General features: G+C 48.3%; 2 protein-coding genes across 3 annotated transcripts in view; both read left to right on the top strand.

Moving 5' to 3' along the window:
* Positions 1-12,652, top strand: part of galnt14 (UDP-N-acetyl-alpha-D-galactosamine:polypeptide N-acetylgalactosaminyltransferase 14 (GalNAc-T14)) — an 82,225-nt gene extending 69,573 nt beyond the window's left edge. For both annotated transcript variants that reach the window (XM_084453934.1, XM_084453935.1), the window contains exons 12-15: positions 325-408; positions 1,072-1,216; positions 8,252-8,371; positions 12,368-12,652. In XM_084453934.1, the coding sequence (XP_084310060.1) occupies positions 325-408; positions 1,072-1,216; positions 8,252-8,371; positions 12,368-12,526 (508 nt within the window). In that variant the 3' untranslated portion in view covers positions 12,527-12,652. The remainder of the gene's footprint in view (positions 1-324; positions 409-1,071; positions 1,217-8,251; positions 8,372-12,367) is intronic.
* A 3,975-nt stretch (positions 12,653-16,627) lies between these two features.
* angel2 (angel homolog 2) lies at positions 16,628-22,952 on the top strand (the record flags this gene model as incomplete). Its single annotated transcript, XM_084454016.1, has 11 exons — positions 16,628-16,916; positions 17,365-17,588; positions 17,993-18,062; positions 18,350-18,804; positions 19,029-19,131; positions 20,208-20,277; positions 20,485-20,584; positions 20,687-20,810; positions 20,941-21,076; positions 21,405-21,562; positions 21,739-22,952. 11 exons carry the CDS (start codon positions 16,628-16,630, stop codon positions 21,900-21,902), a joined length of 1,893 nt encoding a protein of 630 aa, XP_084310142.1. The 3' UTR covers positions 21,903-22,952.
* Positions 22,953-27,926: the final 4,974 nt, after the last annotated feature.

Below are 27,926 nucleotides of genomic sequence, written 5' to 3'. Positions count from 1 at the left end.
TTCAGGACTACCTGCTGGAGACTGATAAACATTATCTCACAGAGGTGCTTTGTTTACCTTTCACACTGTGTGTGTGTGTGTGCGTGTGTGTGTGTGTGTGTGTTTGTGTGTGTTTGTGTGGGTTGCTTGAGAGAAAGAGTGAATGTGATTTGTGAGAGAATTAGGTATTTTCCTTCGCTGTATATTGAGCGTGCATTGCATACTGTGTGCGTGTGTGTGTGCGTTCGTGTGTGCGTGTGTGTGTGCGTGCGTGTGTAGCCGTGTCCCCTTTATGATAAGAGTGGCGCGGCGTCCTGCTCATTTCCTCCTCTCCTGTGTTATCAGTATCCGCGACAGACAGCGACTCCGTAGCAGCCTCAAGTGCAAAACCTTCAAGTGGTATCTCGACAACGTCTATCCAGAGCTGAAGTGAGCGCACACACACACACACGCGCGCACACGCGCGCCCACATCCTATTATTCCTCATCCTCAATCCGCTAATCGCTCTCTTTTGTATTCCGATTCTGTTTTTTCCCCTCCCCTGATTGCTTGGAGTCCCGCGGGGCTCCTTGCCGTCAGCGGTGAGATTCTGGGCTCATATTGAAACACAGGAGAAGGGAGTTAATCCCAACGAACGTGATTAGCGGGCCGGTCTCAAGGGAGGCAGGACCTCTGGGATAACCTGCCTTGTGGACAAAAAGAGAGAGAGAGAGAGGGAGAGAGAAAGAGAGAAAGAGAGAGAGAGAGAGAGAGAGAGAGAGAGAGAGAGAGGACGGAGATTAAACAGCAAGTTTAGGGAGAGGAAGTACGGAAATTGACTGACGAGAGTTCGCCGTAAGGAGCACATCCCGGAGAAGGTGGAGGGAGAGAGTGAGCGAGCGAGAGAGAGTTGGAGAGAATGAGAGAGAGTTGGAGAGGTTCTGCGTAGAGCTAGAGACAGGAAGACATCGTGATCCGATCGTCCACGTCTCCGTTGTGTTGTGTCTTTGCCGCCCCCCCCCCCCCTCCCCTTCCAATTAATACGGAGGCGTTACTGTTCCTGATGCCGCCTCCTGTCGTGAACGCGTCATGTCTTTTTTTTTCCACCTCAGGGTGCCTGACGACTCCGACTCCAAGTCAGGGGTGATCCGCCAGCGGCAGAACTGCCTGGAGTCCCGGAAGGAGGAGGGGGAGGAGCTGCCCGCCCTCACCCTGGGCCCCTGCATCAGCACCAAGGAGGTACCCGCCGTCAATCAGGTAAGACCCCGCCCCCCACCCCCCACACCCTGCCAGACGACGGGGGCAGCCGTGGCTCAGGAGGTAGAGCGGGTCGTCCAGTGATCGTAGGGTCGCCGGTTCGAATCCCGGCTCCTCCTCCTGTCCACACGTCGAAGTGTCCTTGGGCAAGACACTAAACCCCAAATGGCTCCCAACGAGCAGGCTGGCACCTTGCATGGCAGCTGCCGCCATTGGTGTGTGAATGTGTGTGTGAACGGGTGAATGAGAGAGGCAATTGTAAAGCGCTTTGAATAAAAGCGCTACAGTACATAAGCACAGTCCCCATTTTTACCATTCCATTTACGATGGCAGAGCTAGGGGAGTTCAGACCCGACCAGACGATGGCAGAGCTGGGGGGGTTCAGACCCGACTAGACGATATCAGAGCTGTGGGGGGTTAAACAGGTCGTAGGTGGCCCTCTGTGGCCTGTCAAGCTAAATGCACATCCCGGTTATCCCCTCCAGCTGACGCAGTGTGTTGGAACAGACACATCCCTCCCCTCCTCTCTCCTCTCCTCTCCTCTCTCCCCCCATCACTCCATCCCAGCCCCTGTCATGTTTGTTTTTTGTCTTCTCTCTGTAAGCCAGCTGACAAGCATCATCACGCTCTGAAGGAATTCACCCCACTTGATCCTCCTCTGACATGCCCGGCTTAACTTGGGCACACACACACGCACGCACACACACGCACGTACATTACACACACACACACGCACACACACACACGCATACACACACACGCATAAACACACACACAGCGCACACACACACGCACACACTACACACACACGCACACACTACACACACACACGCATACACACACACGTCCACACACACACACACAGTGCACACACTACATACACACACACACACACACACGCATACACACACACGTCCACACACACACTCACATACACACACACACGCACACACTACACACACACACACACACATACACACACTCACAGGTCCCCACACACACACACACTACACACACACACATACACTACACACACACCACTGTAACTCGTCTGTCTTTTTCCCTCTCTCTCTCTCTCTCTCTCAAACACGTACAGACCACTCTCTGTAATGCTCCTCCTCAGATTCAAATGGCTTTGTTGGCCTAACGAAAGCACGTTTCCAGAGCATTCCATGCGAGACAATTAAGGGAATCAAATATCCATAAAAAAGACACCTCACACTGTTGTGAAAAAGATGCTTTGATAGTAATAATAATAATAATAAGTGTGTGTGTGTGTGTGTGTGTGTGTGTGTGTGTACGTGTGTGTGTGCGTGTGTGTGTGTGAGAGTGTGTGTGCATGCGTGCGTGTGTGTGTGTGTCCTCATTAATCTCCCCAGGAAGCTCATTATTCTGCATTTGGACTCATCCTCAGGTTCAGAGACCTTCTAAAACACCGCCGTCTAATGACTTGAGTCTCAGTAGGGAACTGGACTAGATTGGCTTCTGCGGTAGTTAGTTACTATGGCGGACTTGGCTTCTACAGCAGAGTCAGTCACTACAGTATGTTTCTGCTGTATATGTGTATACGGTACTGTATATGGTACGTATGTGTGTGTATTGATCCCAGGGCTGAATGCCAGTGTTGCCATCTGGGACACAGGGAGGGAAATACTTCATCTCAGAGCATCTAGTGAGAGATTCGTTTGAATGTACATTGAAGCTTGGTAGTGAGAGATTCAGGGAGACATTCAGATTCATGTTCACTGAAGCTTGGTAGGCAAGGCAAGGCAAGTGTATTTGTATAGCACATTTCAGCAACAAGGCAATTCAAAATGCTTTACATGAGATACTAAAAGCATCAAGACAAAGTGCAAGAAACACATAAAAGGTCATATAAAAACAAATGTAAAAAAGGACATTTCAAAATGCAGGAAAAATAAAATACAGGAATACAGTTACAGTGCAGTGTATGAATGAAAACGTATTTGATTTAATAAAAAGCAGTGGCAAAAAGAAAAGTCTCCAGTCTTGATTTAAAAGAACTGAGAGTTGTAGCAGACCGGCAGTTTGTTCCAGATATGTGAAGCATAAAAACTGAATGCTGCTTCTCCATGTTTTCTTTTAACTCTGGGGACAGAAAGCAGGCCTGTGCCAGATGACCTGAGAGGTATGGATGGTTCATAACGTAGCAGCAGATCAGAAATATATTTTGGCCCTTAACCATTCAGTGCTTTGTAAACCAACAGCAGTATTTTAAAGTCAATTCTTTGACAGACAGGAAGCCAGTGTAAGGACCTCAGAACTGGAGTGATGTGATCCACTTTCTTAGTCTTAGTGAGGACTCGAGCAGCAGCATTCTTAATCAGCTGCAGCTGTGTGATCGATTTTTTTGTGAGACCTGTAAACACACCGTTACAGTAGTCGAGTCTACTGAAGATAAACACATGGGCAAGTTTTTCCAGACCCTGCTGAGACATAAATCCTTTAATCCTTGATATATTCTTCAGGTGATAGTAGGCTGACTTTGTAATTGTTGAAATTCAGGTCTGAGTCCATGACTACACCAAGATTTCTGGCTTCATTTTTTTAGCATTACTGATTGGAGCTGAGCGCTGACATTTAATCGTTCTTCTTTGGCTCCAAAGACAATGACTTCAGTTTTATTTTTGTTTAGTTGAAGAAAGTTCTGGCACATCCGATCGTTGATTTGTTCAATGCACTTACTCAGCGCTTGTAGGGGATTATAGTCCCCTGGTGATATGGTGATATAAATGTGTTTGTCATCTATGTAGCTACAGTATGGTAACATATTTTGTTGTTTTCCATAATTTGAGCTTGCAGGAGCATGTAAATGTTGAACAGAAGAGGCCCCAGAATGGAGCCTTGGGGAACTCCACAGGTCATTTTTGTCCACTCAGATTTGTAATTGCCTATAGACACAAAGTAGTCCCTGTCCTTCAAGTAGGATTCAAACCAGTCTAGCACTGAGCCAGAAATTCCCAGCCAGTTTTCCAGTCGGCCTAGTAATATGTTGTCGTCAACCGTGTCGAATGTAGTGCTGAGATCCAATAATACTAAGACTGAAATTCTGCTATTGTCTGTGTTTAAATGGATGTCATTGACGAACTTAACAAGAGCAGTCTCGGTGCTGTGGTGTGGTCGAAATCCTGACTGGAAGACATCAAAGCAATTATTTAGTGCCAGGAAATTGTTCAGCTGTTGAAAAACTGCTTTTTCAACGATTTTACTTAAAAACAGGAGGCTTGGTATGGGCCTGTAATTGTTCATTTGTGAGGCGTCTAGATCATTCTTTTTTAGGAGTGGCTTGACGACTGCAGTTTTCAGGGTTTGTGGGAACACACCTGAGAGAAGAGATGTGTTTACAATTTGTAGTAAATCAGAGGCCATGCAGTTATAGTGAGAGATTCAGTGAAAGATTCAGATTCATGTTCACTGAAGCTTGGTAATGAGAGATTCAGTGAGAAATTCCAATTCATGTTCACTGAAGCTTGGTAGTGAGAGATTCAGATTCATGTTCACTGAAGCTTGGTAGTGAGAGATTCAGATTCATGTTCACTGAAGGCTGGTGTGAAGGTTAGGTTTTGGGGGTGTTGTATCCACCTAGCATCACAAAGACCCTGACTATATTACAGCTACGGAATATGACCACTCTATAGTCTGTCACAGGCAAACTGCCCAGCAAAGAGCTCCTGTCCATCTCTAGAGGAGAGGAGAAGATTATCCATAGCAGTCTGAAGAGAGGAGACTGTCTCCATAGCAGAGTGAAGAGAGAAGGCCTGCCACTTGCACTTTTTTGTGTGTGACCACAATAGAGGCCACATCACCTTCTTTTTTGCCATCGCTTGTTTGTTTGTTGCCATGACAACGTGCCCTTGACAGAAACGGAACTATTTTCAACTTGAGGCGCACAGCGCGCTCTCTCCTCTGCCAAAAAAGATAGCCGAGCAGAGCGTTTTGAGAACAGTCGTTATGGCAACAAAAAAGGGCGTCGTGGTTTTCTTCAGAGAAGCGCTACCGTGCGGAGCGACCGTGGCCCAGTTGAGTGCGGCCGTGATCTCGGCCGGGGAGGAGGCGGGGCTAACAGGTTAACTAATCTTCCGTAGCCTACAGACTCGGTCTGTATAGGCTCACCAGGGAGAAGGCTGTGGCAGATTAGCAGTAATGGGGTGTCACACCACATAGGAGGCCCAGCCATTACTGTGGGTCATTAGACTTAATACCGACCCGTCCTGATCTTATTAGTCTGTGATTTGGGCCCTCAGGCCCTGTCGCCCCGGCCTCCTCCTCCTCCTCCTCCTCCGACGGTCTGGAGGAGACGTGCTCGGCTGCGTCTCGATACTCTTCACCGGCTTCCTCCCGGTCCGCCGGCGCCCTGGGTACAGGCAGGCAGGCACACGGGCCGCGTCCCGAAAGATGATTCCTTCCTTTGTCTCCTCTTCTCGTTTTCACGCCGTCTACAGACTGAACTCGCTATGAGTGGGTCTCAAAGGAACGTTTTTCACACACACACACACACACGCACACTTGATGGAATAGCTGCCTAGTTTGTTGTGATGTGTGGCTGGTAGAAGGGCTGTGTTTGACCTTTCCTCCTCCGGTCTGTCTATCCTGGGGTTGTGTATGTGTGTGTGTGTGTGTGTGTCTGTGTGTGTGGTTGTGTTTCTCCCAGCAGACAGACTGAACACAACCCTCCTCCAGGAGGCTAACAACCCTGACCTACATCCGCCTACCTCTGTAGAACCACCTGCTACACACTAAAACAAAACAATTCTAAAATGTCTCTTCAGGTGTCCCTGTTGGGGAACCCTCTGGCCCGGATCCCCGGCCGAGTCATACCAAAGACTATAAAAAATGGTACCCAATGCCTCCCTGCTTGGCACTCAGCATCAAGGGTTGGATTGGGGGTAAGTCCCAGTGACATACTAGCATCATGTCCATGGGGTGTACTGTACATCAAGTACAGTACAGTACTAAGGAACCAGGAGATAGGCTCCTGCCCTATGGGCCACTAGGCTCCAGAACCATTGGTTCTCAAGGCTACTTACTTTACTGAATATGGAGTAAGCTGCCTCACGCTAAGGAACCAGGAGATAGGCTCCTGCCCTATGGGCCACTAGGCTCCAGAACCATTGGTTCTCAAGGCTACTTACTTTACTTACTATGGAGGTAATGACGTTTGAACTTGCAATGACCGGAGCATTCTGTGGGGAGACTAGAACCTTTTTTTTCCTGAGAGTGTTGGTTCTAACTGCTTTGTAGAGCTATAGTACAGTACCTGCTAGGCTTTCACTGCGTTGTCGAGATGCCTGCTAGACTGTTCGCCTCCCACCCTTGTAGAGCTGCCTGTCAGGCAGCTTCTGTAGGCTCTGGCCTATCAGCACATCTCCCTGCCGAGCTGCTAGATTCTCACTGCTCTGTAGACACAGATGCTGTAGAGTTTGTCCTTAGGCATTTTTAGACAGAGCTTCCGCAAATTTGCTGCAATTAGGTCCCACAATGGACCCACAACATCTGCGCTCTGCCTGTTTAGATAGAGGTGTAATATTTCCGTGGCAGCTCTTATAGATAGCATTCCGCGCCTCCGCATTTAAAAGAGGCGTGAACAATCAGCAGTTCTTCAGTAGTCTTCCGTGTTGGCGGAACGAACCATTCAGACGAAAAGGGGAGTCGGGCCGTTTGCGGGAATATCACTACCTCAAAGGACGGAACGAAAGGGGGGAGAATCTGTTGCACCAATCCGTGTCTGTTCAATTTAGACCAACGGCGAAGCGTACGATTGGCGCAAGTACTACGTCTTAACAAGTCTGTCTGAATGACCCTCTTGAGAGAAGAGGAGGAAGAGATAGTAGCCTAACACACACACACACACAGACACACACACAGCTTACATACCACCAATACTGGGATGTCATGTGACGGCAGGCCCCAGGAATGTGTTTCTGACAGTCCGCTATAAAACACCAGGCCGCAGACTTCACACGGAAGACTAATTGAATAATCGGATTTAATTTCAGTCTCTCTGTCCTCTGTCTGGTTTACAGGGTGCTATTTTGAAGAGATCTTCACAACTCTTTCCCGGAAGATTGTGGTATGCGGGTGTGCTCTTGGGATGGTGTGTATGTGTGTGTGTGTGCGCGTGTGTGCGTGTGTGCGTGTGTGTGTGTGCGTGTGCGCCTGTGTGTGTGTGCGTGTGTGTGCGTGTGTGTGTGTGTGTGTGCGTGTGTGTGTGCGTGCTTGTGTGTGTGTGTGTGTGTGCGTGCGTGTGTGTGTGTTTGTGTGTGAGTGAATGTGTGTCAGTCCGTCCGTCCGTCAGTCCCCAGTTTGCCAGCTCAGTAATAATATTCCCAGTCGGGTTCCTCCGAGACACACTCTTATTATTTCATGATGTATGGAATGTTCCTCCAGAGCGTGTCTGCTCCCTGAGACAGATGCACTGGAGGCGTGGGTACTGGTGTGTGCAGGGCTGTGTGTGTGCGCGCGTGTGTGTGCAGGGCTGTGTGTGTGCAGGGCTGTGTGTGTCTGTGTGTCTGTTCGTGTGTGTGTGCAGAGCTGTGTGTGTGTGTGTGCAGGGCTGTGTGTGTGTGTGGGAGGGGGGGGGGGCTCCCAGAGTAAAAAACGTTGCCAGTATAGAGGAATATTGTGATCCCATGTTCCTGCTACTGTCAGCAGTGTTGCTGTCTATCACTAGCATGTTGTTAGTATGTACAATACTGTATACTGTATATACTCTGAGCATCTGTACACTCACACACAATATGAATGTATTGAATTTTGATTTTTTTGGTATTGAATTGATTGATTTTTATATGAATGTGTTATTAAGGCATTACTTAATAACACATTAAGGTGTTACTATTACTGTGTTGTTGATGTAATGCATGTGATATTAATGTTTAATTGTGTTATTAGACAAACAGACAGAAACTTTATTTTTCCCCGAAGGGATATAATATGTTACTATGAACGTGTTGTTATGCATGTGATATTATAGCGTACTAACGTGTTATTGATGTGTACCGCGTGTTGTAACAGGAGTGGATCTACACGCACGGTCAGCAGATCCGCCAGCAGCAGCACTGCCTGTCTCTGTCCACCACCTTCCCTGCCTCGCAGGTCCAGCTGCTGCCCTGCAACATAGGGGACGGAAAACAGGTAACACACCTCCACACACGCACACACGCACACACATGCACGCACGCACACACACATGCACGCATGCACGCACACACACACGGAAGCACATACATACACACAAATACAATTACACACACATTCTGAATTCTTTATTTAGGTCCATTTTTAAAATACATTGCAGCGGGCCAAATATAGTTCCATTGCTATGATGTTGATGGCTCGCTTAACAAGTGTCACATTTTATAGATATGAGCAAGCATCTAGGATGTACACAATATGCTTACATGCACATACAGTACATACACATACATACTGGTACAATATACATAATAATGATAAGTAAGCATAGAGAAAATACCACTAACCCCAGGGGAGTTATGGGTACAGAAAACATCCTCTCCTCCAAATGCAGCAGCTGCCAATAATGGAGGAGACTGAGCAATATTTAGTAGTCTGCTTCGCTTCACACTCGGTCAACCCCACAATCCTCAGGCCTCTGACTACTAACCTATGGACATGGCCCAGGCTGCCAAATATAAACATAATTATCTGACACTTGTAGCCTAGCTGTATAATGACCTGTACCAGCGGCTGGTACTTTAACTGTTCAGTGAGAAAAGCCTCCTCTAAACTAGAGTTTAAAGCACAGCCTACTTCCTCAGCGTGGTCCTCATCAATCACAATTGCTCATCCAATTTCGTTGTACTTGTACAATGACAATAAAGACATTCATTCATTCAATGGCATCTGGCGAATTAGCATGTACATTTGAAAATACATGAGGGTTGCGTCGCGTTGGAACATTTGCGGTTTCAGGGCGGAGCTCTTACGTTTAACAACAGAGGGGTGGAGGGCAGATGACACGTCCTTGGTTATGTCAACAATTCTTTCGGCTCTGGCTATGAACAGACCTTTGTAAAAGCGGCGTTTAAAATGTGGGACATGGACTCTATTAATCTGATGCTGTCCATGATGTAAACAGAAGGAGTTATGCATATTGGGATACCAGATGGTTTTGGACTTGCCAAAAACCAGATGGAAATCGAGTTTGGTTGGGAACACTCGGAGACGTGCTTTAACCGCGAAGATGAGGATTTCCTCGTCAACTGCTGCGTTCTTTTCGAATTGTGCGGGACGCAGACTGGTCGGCGAGCGGGAGGCGGGCGAGCTTCCTTTGTAGCCGAAGCCCCGTCCAACGCCAGGAGGCGCGCGCACGCCTAGGGTGGGGAGCACGCGTGACGTTCCGTCGCGGCGCACGGTCTGTGATCACCGACTCTGACACGTTCTCCATCTCAGCGTCGGCACGCCTCCATTGCAGCTGGCGGGTCCGGTCGCTGAGGTCGTTCAGTTCCGGCCGGTCAGAGTTCACGCCGAAGCCGGCTGCGTTGGTATCCAATTTACCACTAGGTCGTTTTCTTTTTAAACCGAGGAAACTGGAGGGTAGGTCAATCGCTCGTGGAACTTTACGTACGCGCACACACACACACACACACACACACACACACGGAAGCACATACATACAAACAAATACAAGTTCTGCTCTGGCACCCCCGTTGAGCCTGAACCCTTTTGAAGCTCACATCACAGATATCTCCGCGGCTCTGTGACACACCCATGCGCACGCACGCACACACGCACACACACACACACACACACACACACACACGGAAGCACATACACACAAGGAAGCACATACACACAAATACAATTGTACACACACACACACACACAGAAGCACACACACATATGCACTCGCACATACACACACAAATACACATATACACAAATACACACATGCACACAACCGCACACATGCACAAATAATATACATATAAACACACACACACACAGGCCGCCTCAGCTGCCCCGTGCCACAAAGGAGCAGAGAGACATCTCTGACACACCATAAATCACCTCTCACTTACACACACACACACACACACACTGTCCTGGCGACAGCAGCCCTGGGGCACTGGAGAGGGGGGGGGGGGGGGGCAGCCGGACTGCACTCCCAGAGAGAGAGAGTGACAGAGAGGGGTAGAGTGTGTGTGAGAGAGAGAGAGAAAGAAAGAGAAGGAGATAGGTAGAGTGTGAGAGAGAGAGAGGCGGGGGGTAGTTGAAGAGAAAGAGAGGGTAGGGGAGAGGTAGAGTGTGAGAGAGAAAGAGAGAGAGAGGGGGGGTAGAATGTGTGTGAGAGAGAGAGAGAGAGAGAGAGAGAGAGAGGCGGGGGGTTAGGGAAGAGAAAGAGAGAGAGAAGGGGAGAGGGAGAGATAGAGAGAGAGAGCAGCCAGCTCCTCTGGTGTACCCCAGGCTACGTCTCTCTTTCCCTGATGTGTGCTGGATGAGGTGTTACATACACAACTCAGCCCCCCCATGTTACCGACGCTACGTCGCTACCTCCAGGAAATATACTAATGCTTGCTGGCAAGCTTTACTAAGGATATTGCCTCCAGGAAATATATTAAGCTTACATGCTGCTACTGCTGTTGCCTCCAGGAATTAAACTCGGCTTGCATGTTACTGATGCCGCCTCCAGGAGCTATACCGGTCCGAGTTTAGCACGGCGACAATGGATATCTACAGATGTTGAATCTGAAAATTAGTGTTTCCACTGTACAGAATTTTGGCAGCATGTCCCTGTTTCTTACACTCTCCCTGTTGTTGGAATACTCAAACCGCTTGCTCAGTAGAGCAGGATGACCCCCGGTTTACGGCTGTCCTTACAAAAACTATAAACAACAGCCGTAAACAACGCTAAACAACAAACAGGTACAGTGTAGCTGCTCACGGCACACCGTGGTGGGCGATGTTTTGGACAACAAGCAGCTGTGGTGATGCTTGCTTTGTATTGTTGTTCGTTGTTTTGTTTGGAGGCTGCAGACCTGCTAAATCATTACTGCAGATAATGATGAAGGTTGTGGAAAACATGGGGGGGGGGAGAGGAGAGGGTGAGGAGAAGGTGAGGAGAGAAGGAGAGGAGAGGGTAGGGAGAGGAGAGGGGGTAGGGTAGGGAGGGGAGAGAGAAGGAAGGGAACAGGAATGATATCTAATTAGAGCTGCTCTTATAAGGCCCCTAGGCTGAGCGAGAGAGGGGGGGGGGGTGAGCCAGAGAGAGAGAGATGCATAATGAGGAGAGAAAGTGAGGAGGAGAGAGATACAGAGAGAGAGAGAAGAGGAGGAGGAAGTGTGTCTCTAACTGCCTCAACAGCCAGTAACAAGAATGACTGAGGCGCTGCAGGATCAGAATACTAATTGATTTAGTTTTAATTATTTTTTCTCTTTTCAATTAAAAGTGCACCCCCCCACCGCCACGGCACTTAGGGACAAGAAAAAAGAAGCTTGTCATCAAGCCAAGAGACGAGTCCTATGATCCTTTGATCAGAGCTACAAAGGCGCAGAGGCGCGTTTCTCTTCACCGGCTCTGAAGACCCGCAGACAAAGCTTGTCTCTCTCTCTCTCTTTCTCTTTCTCTCATATCCTCTCTGTCAGATGCATGACTGATACGCCTCCGCATCCAGGCTCTCATTATCTAGCCCGTCCGGGATACACACACAAACACACACACACACACACACGTTTGACACCGGTTGCAGAGGATGAGAGAAAATCTCATGTGTTGTTTGTTCATTGAAAGGTTCATTGAAAGGTGAAGAAATTCAGCGCTAATAAGAAAAAACTACTTTAGGACGGAAAAGCTGGTGAACCTGAGGCAAGACCTCCATCTAGTGGCAACCGGTAGTGTTGACGTTTGAGCCGTTAAATGCCACGTTTTTGCCATGTTTAATACAGAGATTTGTGAGTGACTGTTAAACATTTTATATATATATATATATATATATATATAGAGAGAGATAGATATATATATATAGATATATATATATAAAATATATATATATATATCATATATATATATAACCATTATTATTAATAAACATCTTTTGTCGGTGCAGCTTTTGTTGATGTTGTTTTATCATGTTCTGAAGCTGTTTTTGTTGTTGTTTTTGTTGTTGCCAGCGCTGGCAGAAGTCAGGGACCCACCTGGAGCACCTGGCCTCCCACTTCTGTCTGGACAGCGAGATGGCCCTGGACGGCCTGGACAGCAGCCGCATGCTGGTCATCAGCCCCTGCGAACTCTCCGCCTACACCCAGAGATGGGAGGTGCCCTTCTCATGACCCCCTGACCCCACCCCGCAGGCTGCACTCGGGAGACAGAGTTTCTTCCCAGCGCTCAGGAACTACAACTGTAGTGCTTCTTCTTCTTCTTCTTCTTCTAGGCTACTGTAGCCGAGGGCTTGGAGAAGGAGAGATGAGAGAGAGAGAGAGGGAAGGGAGGGAGGGAGAGAATGAAGAGGAGGTTCTCCTCAGCTTAATGACTGAGACTTAGGTCTTTTCAAAGATGTCACGGACTGCGGACTGTGTGGCTGGAGGTCTATGGTAACAAGGTACCAAACACCAAGCAGCCCTGAGTGTGAGTGCGTGTGTCTGTGTGTGTGTGCGTGTGTGTATGGGGGGGTGGGTGGGGGGTAGTTGGTTTGAGCTGTTGCTGTTGGAGAAACTACAGACAATATTTTACACTGTCTTTGTCATCGCTGTCATTGAAGCTCATGTGGCGCGTCTCCGCTTCAGATGTGGACGTTTTAATCAAGACATCTACTGTAACTGTACCTACAGAACGCTATTTCAGTGGTGAGCATCATCTCATTGGAGGTGTCCCTACGGTGGGGTTTGGGACAGGCAGTTGTGATGCAGATGACTGATTTTGATATTCTTATTTAAGATTTGTGAGAGAAAAAACACAGTTTCAGTTTCTTTTCATTTTTTAAAAACTGAAATGGTGATTATACAATATGCAGTAATAATGCACACAACACACACGCACACATCTTTTGACGATATTTCATGCAAATAAAGATTGAAAATGAATGTGTCCTCAGGGCTGTACGTTAACTTTTTTAGCTCCTAGCACTGGTGCTACAGAGGTAAAAAATTTGTAGCACAGGCCAAAATCTTTTAGCACAGGCCAAAAGTTTGTAGCACAGGCCAAATTTTTTTTGCACAATTTTAAAATGTCCGTTATCACCTCTAAAAACAATAAGTAATGCATTTCATCACTTATACACACTAGCAAAGGATATTTGGGGTAGTGAGTGACTTTGTGGTTGCCTCAAAGGGTGGGTGAAGGTTGAGAGAAGGTTGTGGGTTCGAATCCCGCTTGTCTCAGGTCCTTTCTGTGTGGAGTTGCATGTTCTCCCTGTGCTTGCGTGGGTTTCCTCCGGGTGCTCCGGTTTCCACCCAACACCAAAGACATGCATGTTAGGATATTCCTGTCAGTGTCCCTGACCAAAGGCACTTGCAAAAACATCTGGAGTTGGTCTGATTGTGAGGAGTTGCGACCCACAGCCATAACATTACATAGTAAAGCAGGGCTGTACATTAACTTTTTTAGCACATAGCACTGGTGCTACAGGGGTTGATGGTTCTGTAGCACAGAGCCAGAAAGTTGTAGCACAGGTATAAAATGTCCATTATCACCTCTACTGAACACAAGTTATGCAGTTCATCACTTAAAACCACCTGGAAAGGGATGTTACTGTACGTATACAATATTAAATAATAACAAATGTTTTCAGACAAGCATCTTTAGGTTTTCCCGGCTTTTGATTTTGCGGTGTCTTCATGATTTGGGTTATCTTCTTTTTCATTAATAATTTCAACATATTTTTCCTTTGCTCGTTTGTTTGGGTTTTTCTTTATGATCTGAACAAGGAACCAGTGTTTCCTGTGGAATTGATGTCTTGGTGTGGTGGTGCCAAGCTGAAGACAGCCAAAATAAGGAGGATTTCTATACCAAAGCGGGGGTCTGGGCGTCCTCCCCCCAAAAAGTTTCAGAGACCTAGTTTCCTGTATTCTGGTGACTTGAATGAAAGAATGAAAATAACAAAATCATATACAGTATAATTGAAAAGTATACTGAAACAGCATGTTTAGCCTACATGAAATATTTAATTTTGAGTTATGGGGTGAGAATAATAGATAGAATGTTTTATTTAATTAAAAAAGTTATGTTTGATGCTTAACTGCATACTCATTGCTTCTAAATCATCACTCTTTCTAATCTCTCATCCTGCCCTGTCCCCTTCCTTCTCCTCTCTCTTCTCCTGCTCTCCTCTCAACAACCTCTATCCTCTCCTCTCTCACCTGTCCCTCAACTCTGTGATGGTCCTGCCTTCTTCTACCACAATCACTGCCTTTTTACATAGCTTACATAAATAATAGGCTAGATTAGGCTACGCTTAACTGATATTTTGTTGCATTTGCTGTTGCTTTGACTGGCACCTTTAGGTGGCTGGAGGAACATTAACGCGAAGCTATTGTCGTTTCGGTTCAGCCAGCCAAAAAGACGGTCGCTCAATCAGTCAGTCAGGGCAGCGCCTCTGATTCGCATGTTGTAGGCTACTCGCGCTTGTGGTGTGGGAAGTCTCCTTGACAAATTATGTTTGCTGACTGACAGACAGCAGTGTGTAAGCTATGGAGGCTTCGCTTCGGCTCAAACAGTCTAGGCTACTGGGTGCATGTGTAGCACCACGTCGTGTTTCTAGACTGTATTTTTTAGATAACGTTACATATTTATCACACTTCAACTATAGGTTATTTTTTACTTGTCCAATCAGACAACTGCATGAGGCACTTGCCCGAACAGAGTTTACTGGCCCGGGGGAAGCTATAGACTAGCCTACCTGACTGCTCTCACTTCATTTCACCTCACTCGTCCTCCCGGCTTGAACACGGAAAAAAACGCTAACGATACATACAAGCGGCTCGCCGTCTGTCGCACGCGTGCTACAGGGCAAATAAATTAATCGCACAGACATTTTTTTTCATAGCACGTGCGACATATATGTCGCAATGTACAGCCCTGGTCCTTGTTATTGCACCCTGGTGTTTATATTTATTTAAGCGTTTTAAGTTTTTGTTATTTTAAATTATTCAACATCAACTTTTTAAATATTTCATCAGATGCTGATGGTACCACTTGAGTCTCCCACGCAGCAGTGACACCCCGCAACTCAGAGGACGCGCTATTCTGCACATTCTTGCATTTAGAGAGCAACGACAGAGGCAGCTATTGGTCTTAGCGCAAAGAAGGCGAATGCCCTAGAGGACTGTTTATGCAACCGATTGTATCCTGACGACTGACCATTGATCTCGGAAAATGCCGTAGCGTGCTGTTTTCTTCTGGAACCGGGACCACGCGCAGGTCTGTATGTGCTGTAGCCTTAGCCTACGTGTGCCTTTTATCGTTTTGGTTCGGGGAAGAGTCTTCGCTGTGTGTCGAGTGCGTTTGTACGCAATGAAGCGTTTGTTTCTCCTTTATAATAAATATGATCGCTCGTTACAGTCATAATTAACTTATCAGTGACATTGGTAGTTTACGATGTCGTCCGTTTTACATATATGATCTACCTCGGCCACCGTACGGTACACCGTTGGGAAGTGTAGTTCGTTTCCAATCATTATCTGATATCTGGATGAGCCGAGTGATGAAAAAGAACTACAACTACGTAGAACAAGACCGCTGATTATGACGTAGAACTTAGTGACGTCTTTTGCGCTTGTCATTGTTTTCTGTCTATATTTCACGTAACGATATGTAGCGAAATTATAGCCTAAACTAAAGTAGATATGTCTTCTCAAACGCAAACGAAATGTAAGTTATCCTAAACTTTGAGCTCACCTCTATTTTGGCTTAATGTTAGCTATCTAACTTGACGGCAGCCCGGTATACCAGCTAATCAACGCTAGCGAACAAGCTATGTTAAGCTATTGTAAGTTAAACCATGTCTGGTGAAGCGCTCACCTCGTTCGGGAAGAGCGTGTGGGAGAATACGGGATTTGGAGGATGACTAGGGACAGCAGGTGTCCGACTAGATACCGCCTCTTGTTTTAGACCTCTTGCTATTATTAACTGAGTCTTGTCCATTTTCTTCACCCAGTCGACACATGTTTCTCCGACGATTGACCACGTCCGGCTCCAACTGGCCCTCCCTATCACTGACCCTCTCTGACGGCTGGAAGAGTGTGCCGCACCTCCCCCGGTATCCATGTTTGCCGGGTGCGCCGGTACCCTTGTTCAACCTCAGCCGGCGCCTCTCCAGAGCCTTCCGACCTCTAGACCCCCACAGCAGTGGCGAGACACGTCCATCCCTTCCGGGGCTATCGCTTAGCCTATCGGAAAGCCTCCCTCGGAGGGCTTTTCACCTCTCTGGCGCACTGATGGAGCACCCGAGCAAGGAGCCCCCGCACGGCAGGGAACCTCCGCACAAGCGGAGGCGGAGCGCAGAGGAGAGACCGGCGGGGGACCAGTCCAAGCCGCCCCCGCCTCCCACCAGACGGGAGGTACCGCGGTGGGCTGGCGGTGCCGGCGCCGCTGCTGCTGCTACCGACCACAGCCGCTGTTTCAAGAGCAGCCCCAGTAGGGAGCCGCCTCCGCCGGGCGTGAGTCCCCCGGACAGCCCCCAGAAGCCCGGCGCCAGCCCGCAGAGACCCTCGCGTCAGACCCCGTGTACGTGCAGTCCACACCAGCGAGACTTAACCTTTGAACCCATTCTTAGAGAGATGTTTGTGTCCCTGAAGGACAGCTCCCAGACGTGGGTACTGGCTAGACTTCCCAGTGTCGTCCGTCGTTGCAAAGCTAACCCCGTGACTGACGGATGACTCCCTGTGAGTTTGCCTAGCTAACTTCCGTCTCCCTCTCTGCTCGCCCCCCTCTCTCCTCTCCCCTCTCTCCCTCTCTCTCTCTCTCTCCCTCTCTCTCTTTTCCTCTCCCTCTCTCTCTCTCTCTCTCTCTCTCTCCCTCCCTCTCTTTCTCTCCTCCCTCTCTCCTCTCCTTCTCCTCTCCCTCTCTTCTCTCCTCTCCCTCTCTCCCCTCTCCTCTCCCTCTTTCCCCTTTCCTCTCTCTCTCATCCCTCTGGTCTCTCTCTCCCCTCCCCTCTCTCCTCTTTCCTCTCCAGCTCTGTACAGAGTGTGGGAGGAGTTCAGCAACCAGCACGCCCGCCACCGGTCCCAGCGGACGAGTGGCCGTCCGTTCGACTTCTCCCTGCTGACCTACAACATCCTGTCCCAGGACCTCCTCCACGACAACTCCTACCTGTACCAGCACTGCCCCACCGCCATCCTGGGCTGGGGCTTCCGGCTCGCCAACCTGCTCCGAGAGCTGCGGCAGCACAACGCCGATGTAAGGGTTAGGTGTGTGTGTGTGTGTGTGTGTGTGTGTGTGTGTGTGAGTGAGTGTGAGTGAGTGTGAGTGAGTGAGTGTGTGTGAGCGTGTGAGCGTGTGAGTGAGTGAGTGAGTGAGTGAGTCTTTGTCGTTGATATCATTGTATTTGATATCATTGTTTTTTATATGACATCATTGTATTTATATTTTGCTACTCTTACACTTTGGGTTTTGCACTAGATTATGTTCTTAGTCACTTGTTTAGAAAGGTGATGCACTTGTAAGTTCTGGTGAGTAGTAGTACACTGACTTCCTACGTAACACGCAATTATGGTTTTGGTTAAAAGTTGCTTTGCTTAAAAGTGTAATGTCATGTAAAATTGTCTTGTGTGTAATCTCAGCCACCGTTTGTCTCCCTCTAGATCCTGTGTCTGCAGGAGGTGCAGGAGAACCACTATGAGGAGCAGATCAGACCGGCCCTGGAAGCTCTAGGTACCCAAAGCCCTTCTCCTCCTCTCACAACATCTAACCCCTCTCCCTACTGTTCTGGTGCTGTCCATACGAGAGGCAGGACTGTGTTCTAGTGGCTGTTACATGCTACGACCACTAGATGGGGCCATGCGGACGTTGAGGAAAATCACCCAATGGATTTAACCTTAGATTGACTGATAAGACTTCCGGACTCTATCAAGTTCTCCTCAAACTGTTGGTCTTCCCTCAGTGTTAATCTCAGTGTTAATGACATGCTGTGATTACCGTCCCGTCCCCGTCCCCCGAAGGCTACCAGTGCGAGTACAAGCGGCGCACAGGCAGGAAGCCGGACGGCTGCGCCGTGGTCTTCAAGAGGGACCGCTTCTCCCTGGTCTCCAGCCACCCGGTGGAGTTCCTCCGGCCCGGCGTGCCCCTGCTGGACCGCGACAACGTGGCGCTGGTCCTGCTCTTGCGGCCCCGGGGCCCGGCTGGCCGTTCGGAGCCACCCTCCTCCTCGTCCTCGTCCGCCGCCCCGCCCCTGTGCGTGGCCAACACGCACCTGCTGTACAACCCCCGGCGCGGCGACATCAAGCTGGCCCAGCTGGCGCTGCTGTTGGCCGAGGTCTGCCGCGTGTCCCGCCTGCCCGACGGCACTTTCTGTCCGCTGGTGCTGTGCGGCGACCTGAACTCCGTCCCCTCGTCGCCCCTCTACTCCTTCCTAAGAACGGGCAGTCTGGAGTACCAGGGCATGCCTACAGCCTGGGTGAGAACAACTGCCCTCATATCACCCCCCCTACCCCCCTATTAACACTCACTCACTCACCTCCACCCAGTCTGGAGTACCAGGGCATGCCTACAGCCAGGGTGAGAACAACTGCCCTCATATCAACCCCCCCATCCCACCCAAAACCTACCCCTACCCCCATAGGCATGTTCAACACCAATTATCATATTCTCGTTTGTGTGTATGTGTGTGTGTGTGTGTAGGTTTCAGGACAGGAGGAGAACTCCAGGGCCCAGAGGGTCCTCACTACCCCCATCTGGCCTCCCTGTTTGGGCATCAGCCAGCGGTGTCAGTACCAGCCTACAGGTAACCCTGCCGCGTGTGTATGTCTGGATGGATGTATCTCTCTGTGTCTCTATGTGCTTATGTATCCCTCTTGTGTCTCTCTGTATGTACAGATCTCTGTCTCTCTCTCTATGTGTATGTACATATCTCTGTGTGTATGAATCTCTCAATGGCTCTCTGTGTGTATGTACCTCTGTGTCTCTGTGTGTATGTACCTCTGTGTCTCTCTGTGTGTATGTACCTCTGTGTCTCTCTGTGTATGTACCTCTGTGTGTCTCTGTGTGTATGTACCTCTGTGTGTCTGTGTGTATGTACCTCTGTGTCTCTCTGTGTGTATGTACCTCTGTGTCTCTCTGTGTGTATGTACCTCTGTGTGTCTCTGTGTGTATGTACCTCTGTGTCTCTCTGTGTGTATGTACCTCTGTGTGTCTCTGTGTGTATGTACCTCTGTGTCTCTCTGTGTGTATGTACCTCTGTGTGTCTCTGTGTGTATGTACCTCTGTGTCTCTGTGTGTATGTACCTCTGTGTGTCTCTGTGTGTATGTACCTCTGTGTCTCTGTGTGTATGTACCTCTGTGTCTCTCTGTGTGTATGTACCTCTGTGTGTCTCTGTGTGTATGTACCTCTGTGTCTCTCTGTGTATGTACCTCTGTTTGTCTCTGTGTGTATGTACCTCTGTGTCTCTCTGTGTGTATGTACCTCTGTGTCTCTCTGTGTGTATGTACCTCTGTGTCTCTCTGTGTATGTACCTCTGTGTGTCTCTGTGTGTATGTACCTCTGTGTCTCTCTGTGTATGTACCTCTGTGTGTATGTACCTCTCTGTGTGTATGTACCTCTGTGTCTCTCTGTGTGTATGTACCTCTGTGTGTCTCTGTGTGTATGTACCTCTGTGTCTCTCTGTGTGTATGTACCTCTGTGTCTCTCTGTGTGTATGTACCTCTGTGTCTCTCTGTGTATGTACCTCTGTGTGTATGTACCTCTGTGTCTCTCTGTGTGTATGTACCTCTGTGTGTCTCTGTATGTATGTACCTCTGTGTCTCTCTCTGTGTATGTACCTCTGTGTCTCTATATTTATATATTTGTGTCTGTCCTCCCAGATGTGGATGAGAGCATCTCCAGCCTCTCTGTTCAGGACCAGCCAGCTCAGGCCACGGCAGATACCCACTGGTCAGTCCTTCACCACACACACACACACACACACACACACACACACACACACACACACACGCAACACACAGGCATAGAAACATACACACACACAATACACACAACAGAAACTGAAACAATACATACATACATGCCCACATCACAAATACACACACACACACACACACCAACCAACACACACCCACATACACTGCTCGCTTGCTTAAGGTTGTCCATCGTGTCCGACGATGACAATCCTTCCTCTGCTACTTGTGAGTCCTCTTGTGGCTGCGGAGCCCGATCCGTGATCCTGCCACAGACGGACCAGGTGAGAGCCCTGACTGGGGGTGTGGACGCAGCACAGGCTTCACGTCTCCTGGTCGGTCGATCACCCCGCTCCTCCACAAGCTCACGCGCTCCTCGTTAGCAGAGCCGCCGCCAGGTGGAGCGGCGAGCGGCCGTGTCCTCCAGCTGGGTCGGGCTCAGGCCGCGCCTCTTCACGGCGGTCTTCGAGCTGGTCTTTGTGCTGCTTTTTCCCGCCCCCCTGCCGTGCAGTAAGTTCTCCTTGAGAGGGCGGGACCCGGAGCTCCACTCTGCCGGGAGACCGCCTACCGTGTGCCGCCGCCAGGCATGTTGCTCGCCTCAACAGGGCGCGCCCCCCTAGCCCTTGTCTTCCTAGACAAGGCAGCGGGACGGCGGTCAGTCCACGCCAGGGCGTGTCCGCTTCATGTGGGCCTGAGCGTGAGACCTCTGGGGACCGCTGTGGCTCCGAGATCCCATGCCGATTCGCCCCGGAGTCGCGAGACCCCCAGTTACCGTGGCGAGTAAAACGTGGCCAGTAAAACGAGAGGGTTGCAAGCAGATGGCAGGTACACATGCACCTTGCCTCTAGCTACTGCACTAGACACACCCTGTGCGCACACATACGGCTACGGCTACACACACACTACAGGAACACACACAAAACACAAACACACACATACACAACACAGATACACACACACACACACACTTGCAGTAGTCTGAGCCTGAGAGAACTGTCTTCCGTTTAGATAGGAGTCTAAAGACCTGGGATGACAGCTCCTTCTGCTTCTTTCTCCTCCTCCATCTCCGTGTTTGTGTGTGTGTGTGTGTGTGTCCGTGTCCAGCTCCAGGATAGAGCACAGTCTGAGGCTATCGTCAGCTTACTCCCACTTCCTGAGGCATGATGGGAGACCGGAGATCACCACCTGTCACTCTCGCACCGCCATCACCGTGGACTACATCCTCTACACACCTGGACCTGGAGATGTGGCCTCACACGCAGGTACACACACACACACACACACACACACATAGACACAGTCAGGTACATGCAACACACACACACATGCAAACCGGTACACTCACAATCTCTCTGCCCGCCATGGCGCCATTATTCAAAATGAACTTCGGCACGTCACCTTAGATGACGTTTTGTTTCATGCGTTTTATTTCTCCCAGAATGCAATAGGGTGGCTCCACCTCCCGATGGGCGGGGTTTGCAGCTCTTAAGCCGACTGGGATTGGTTGGACTGTCGGAGTTGATGGAGGTCAACGGGCTGCCGAATCAGCACCACTCGTCTGACCACCTTCCCCTCCTCGCACGCTTCCGGCTCTGCCCTTGACCCTGAATATGGAATAACGCGCAGACACACACACACACGCACACACACCTCACCACCAGCGAGCAGCAATAGACTCATCAATCAGTATACTGTAGTCCCTGTCTGTGTGTCTCTGGACAGATGAAGTGAGTGTCCAGCGTGCGGTTGGTGAAGTGCCGTGCCGCACCTCACAGACGAACACGGGAGGTGCCACGCTGACCGTGTTTTGTAGAGGCCATCATGATCATCACCGGGGCACATTGTGCCGTATGGGTTTGCTGTATCGAAGGTTAAGATCAAAATGTGATCAAACTCCTGTATTATGGCTCCGGAGTGCGACTAAATATGTTGCATTACTCTGTCCAGTTCAACTGAGATCTTTCATTGGCTGCACCAGTGCCAGTGGAGTCAAGCCAGTCAAGATTCAAGTAGTCTTGTATTTTTATATTTTTATTTTATTTTTTTTAATCTTAATTCGAAAAGCGTGACTTGATCAAGCAGGACCGTTGTGTGATTTACGTTGTTATCCTGCTATGATTTACTTCTTATGACCATGCACTCATTTCAAAGAAGCCCCGTGCTTCTTTAGTTGGCTGTCTGTGGAACCCGCCATCAGCATCAATAAGGCCGAAACGTTGGAACCCGTCAACAAAAATGAACGGTATCGGCAAAATGAACGGTATCAGCAAGATCCGAGTGCAACAGAAGTTTAGGCGACGTTTGAGACTGGACATGATCTCACCATAGGCTAGTCGTGGTATTAACAAACTATCAATTTGCGGTTGAATATTTACAGTATAATGCACCATTGTTACACCTTATCTGCTCATAAGCAGTGTGGTTTCAATGCAAATCTACAAATCTCTTCATAGGTCTGGTGTGAAAAAGGCTTATTTGGGTCCCCAAGTAAGCAGCAGAGGCGTTGCGGCAAAGTTTTGGTGCCAAATGTGCTGGTGCCACTAGCTGAAAATGAGTGACACCAGTGAACATTGTTAGTCTGGATCCCTAGCTACCATACAGCTAGCGACCCCTAGCTACCATGGTATAGGTGAAGCGCAGTCTCACTTGGACCACACGTGCGAACTCTGCGATACTGTGTCATACGACACATTTTTAAAAGTGTCGAGGTGCAGCTGGAGCAGCGATGTTTACATTGGATTTCTATAATTACTGTACATTTTTTCCGTGTTTGATATTCTGCTTTGGTGTAAGATATGGATTATCAAAAGACAGAATATATGGTGTTTTTAACGATTTGAATGACATTCACTGTGCTTGAATGCTGCTGATGATAAAGGTGACTTGAGAGACGACTCATAGAAGATGTTGATGTTTTTCTTCATATCATGGAGCTCTGTAAACATGTGTGCAATAATATTCAAAATACAGTAATATAATTAATTGTAAATGACAAATTACATTTGATGAAAAAGCAGTGAACCCAAACTCAGGCAGGCGTTTCTACATAACCCTAGTGTTACTGACAGGCTGTTTCTACATAACCCCAGTGTTACTGACAGGCTGTTTCTCTGTACATAACCCTAGTGTTACTGACGGGCTGTTTCTCTCTACATAACCCTAGTGTTACTGACAGGCTGTTTCTCTACATAACCCTAGTGTTGCTGACAGGCTGTTTCTCTCTACATAACCCTAGTGTTGCTGACAGGCTGTTTCTCTACATAACCCTAGTGTTACTGACAGGCTGTTTCTCTGTACATAACCCTAGTGTTACTGACAGGCTGTTTCTCTCTACATAACCCTAGTGTTACTGACAGGCTGTTTCTCTTTACATAACCCTAGTGTTGCTGACAGGCTGTTTCTACATAACCCTAATGTTACTGACAGGCTGTTTCACTCTGCATAACCCTAGTGTTGCTGACAGGCTGTTTCTACATAACCCCAGTGTTACTGACAGGCTGTTTCTCTGTACATAACCCTAGTGTTACTGACGGGCTGTTTCTACATAACCCTAGTGTTACTGACAGGCTGTTTCTACATAACCCTAGTGTTACTGACAGGCTGTTTCTCTCTACATAACCCTAGTGTTACTGACAGGCTGTTTCTCTCTACATAACCCTAGTGTTACTGACGGGCTGTTTCTACATAACCCTAGTGTTACTGACAGGCTGTTTCTACATAACCCTAGTGTTGCTGACCGGCTGTTTCTCTCTACATAACCCTAGTCTTGCTGACAGGCTGTTTCTACATAACCCTAATGTTACCGACAGGCTGTTTCACTCTGCATAACCCTAGTGTTGCTGACAGACTGTTTCTCTCGACATAACCCTAATGCTGTGGATACTGTACACTCTTTGAGGTGTATGTAGACATTTTGAGGAGGATGTAGAGGGGGAATTTCTCTCTCTGTCCTGAGTTCACTGATGACCTCTACACAGCGAGGCATTAAACCGCCCGGCGCAAGAGCACAAATCCCTTGTATGTGTAATCAGAATATTGAATTAAAATGGTTGGCTATCAAAGTCCACCATAATTGGTTAAGCTTGTTATGCTGGTAGGCTGTGTGTGTGTGTGAGAGAGAGAGAGAGAGTGTGTGTGTGTGTGTGTGTGTGCGTGTGTGTGTGTGATGGAATTCCTCTACTCTATTTTCCTAGTCTAGTGAGATTACGGCAGGAATTTGGAGGCCTTGATCGAGTTAGTCTGCGTTGCCTGGTCGTTCATATATCTGCCAAACGGTCGCTTCGTCCTGAACGCTCTGTTTTAGAAACCATCTGATGGAATTTAGGGAGTGTGGACACTATAAAGTATAAACCAACTGCCTGTTGGGCACTTCTGTCCTCACAGTATAGGAAGACGTGCGGTTGGTTTGAGCTCACACCAGCGGCATACCATCTTAATGCAGAACACAGGCTGCTGTCGGGCAAGATGTCATTATTGTCCATCCTGGCAGGCCTTATCAGGTGTTCAGGGGGATGTCCATCCTGGCAGGCCTTATCAGGTGTTCAGGGGGATGTCCATCCTGGCAGGCCTTATCAGGTGTTCAGGGGGATGTCCATCCTGGCAGGCCTTATCAGGTGTTCAGGGGGATGTCCATCCTGGCAGGCCTTATCAGGTGTTCAGGGGGATCTGGTGAGACAAGGCCTCACATCCTCTTGTCTCGCGGGTCAGCCAGAAGAAGGCTAAGGACAGGCCCTCTGCGCTGTGTGCACATCATGAATTGTTCTAAAGCCTTTTATTAAAAAAAGAGATACAAGAGAGCTCTTTGATTTACACCACCTACTGGGAGTGGATAAAGTTGTGTGTGTGTGTGTGTGTGTGTGTGTGTGCGTGCGTGCGTGTGTGTGTGAGAGAGAGAGAGGTTTTGTGGAGTGGGGGTAATAGTGTGTGTGTGTGTGTGTGTGTGTGTGTGAGAGAGGGGGGGGTGTATTGTGGTGGCATTGAGAATGTGATTACATAATGAGTGTGTGTGTGCGCGTGTGAGAGAGAGAGAGAATCTCACACACGTTGTTACTCCAGTCAGGTCCTGCAGGGAGAGAGGCTCTGCTGACACCAGCCAAGCCTGTGTGGTGCTGCTTTGTTCTGGGATGAAAGCAAAGTTCTCTGCGCTGGCGGGGCGATCACTGGAGCATCACAACACACACACACTATCTCCCCCCTCTCTCTCTCTCTCTCCCTCTCTCACACACACACACACACACACACACACATATGCACTATCTCTCTCCCTCTCTCTCACCCCCACCACACTATCTCTCACACACATCCTCTCACTTGACTCAGCTGCAGGACAGTCATGGGAGGAATGTTAAGACAATAACTGTATTTTTTGTTCTCTGAGGATGTGATCTGTCTGTGTGTGTATGTGTTTTATGTTAGCCTATCTATGGCTGTAGCAGATGAAAAATGAAGGATTAATTTGATTAATCTGGTGTCCTTGCATACCACACACACTCCCTCGCTCTCTCACACACACAAACACACACTATCTCTCTCACACACACACACACACACACACACAGTCTCTCTCACTTGACTCAGCTGCAGGACAGACAGGGAGGAATGTTAAGACAACAGTAACTGTATTTTCCTTTTGTTCTCTGAGGATGTGATGAGTGTGTGTGTGTGTTTTATGTTAGCCTCACCGGAACTGCAGCAGATGAAAAATGAAGAATGCATTTGATTAAGCTGGTGTCCTTGCATGCCACACACACATCAGCACATCGTAGACATGTCACCCTGAACAGACATCAGAGCTCCTCTCGGAACAGTAATTCATACTGGGGCTGTTCTCTCTAATATAGCCCACAAACTTCCACTGTTCTTAGACATTCAGTCCTAGCGGAGCTGTTCTCTCTATAGACGTTCAGTCATACTGGAGCTGTTCTCTCTATAGACATTCAGTCATACTGGAGCTGTTCTCTCTATAGACATTCAGTCATACTGGAGCTGTTCTCTCTATAGGCGTTCAGTCATACTGGAGCTGTTCTCTCTATAGACGTTCAGTCATACTGGAGCTGTTCTCTCTATAGACGTTCAGCCACGACCAGTCGTTTCACAACTCGTGTCTCGTCTCTCCTGTATGAATGAAAGAAACGACAGTGAGACACGTCGCTAAAAACATAAATCACTTTTTATTACAACAGCACATGCTACAGTTGATCCGACCCGCTGCGTCAACAGAGGGTTGTGTGGTAAATTCCGTCCAGGAGGGTTCTATCTAGTCATTGTTGGACTCAAAACATTCGATACAAAAATCGCTCCGTCGTCGGGCAGGAAACTGGAGAGGCGCTCTAAGGCTCCCTTTACATGGGCGTCCTTCTGTCTGTCCGAGCTGACGGGGCCTGCATAGGGCTGTTTCTGTGGGATGCAGTGATTCTGCTGTAGTTTCTCCCGCTTACGCCGTCGTTGTCCTCGTAGCGACGGCTCACTTGGTTGGTTGGTTGGTGCAAGGTGCTTACAAACACCAAGGCTGTGGGGTCGATTCCCCCACACAGAGGCCACATAACATACAGAAGGTGTTTCGTTTGTTTGTTTGTTGTGAGGCTTTTAGAATACATCCATGGTACAGGCACAGTACGTCTTCAGTGGGAAAAGGCGGGCCAGCCCTTCCCACAAACTAGCCTACGCACAGCGTCCACAAAATAATATCAAGAGTAGACGCCATAGGCCTACTCAACTGTGTAGAGTTCATCTGAGACTTTCGGGTCAAAGAGAATGATGAATACTGACACAGCCCAGAGTCCTACTGTCAGACGTTACATTCTCATTTATGAGAAGACGACGACACTCGCTCCTCATGAAATGCACTTGGAGATACAGGACAGGTAAAGCTAGTCCAGAGAGCGCTTGGTTACAGTAAAGACAACATCTTGATGATTAATGATTAAACAGGCGCCCACACTCATCACCAGCAGCTTCATTAACCCTTCAATTAGTCCGCAGAGTTACCTTACGGGTTCTAACCGGATTGTTTTAACTGGTCAGGGTGAGATGGTAGGGTAGGCTATGTCACTGCAGTAGCCTATATAACAGTATCGTATGCATGTCTATACTACATCCTGTACTTGTGTACAATAGTGGTATTGTTTTCGGATAATCCCAGTTGTGCAGGTGAAGAACATTCTGTAGAAAGCATTCCATTTGGTAAAATACATACTGTACTATGGTTATTATGAGGATTTCAACTGTAACAGCTCACCAATGAACCTTGTATTGTAAAAAAACAAACAAAAAAAACACTTTACTGAGTAAAACACTTCAAGATTAACCGTTAACACTCACAATACTCAACAGTTTAGAGTAAAAAAGTAAAATCCACAGAAGCTGGTAACTGACTGACTGGCTGGCTGGTAGACAACATAGGTGAATCTCATTGTGCTACTAAACCAAGTAGTAAAACCTCTTGAACCAGCAATTAAAACCACTGTTTCATTAAAACGTTGAGCTGGCTGTCATGTGCTTGGTGTAGTTTGTCGGCTGGTGTGGACGAACGTGGCTGAGGTCTCTGCATACTCAAGGTTCACTTGACAGTAAGACTGGATTCCAACACTACTGCAATGGAGAAACCCTTGATTTGCGGAAGACGTG

Source organism: Borostomias antarcticus (assembly GCF_949987555.1).
Source record: "Borostomias antarcticus genome assembly, chromosome: 19".
Classification (NCBI taxonomy): domain Eukaryota; kingdom Metazoa; phylum Chordata; class Actinopteri; order Stomiiformes; family Stomiidae; genus Borostomias; species Borostomias antarcticus.
Note: the sequence above shows the minus strand (reverse complement) of the source record. Positions and strands in the feature narration are given on the sequence as shown.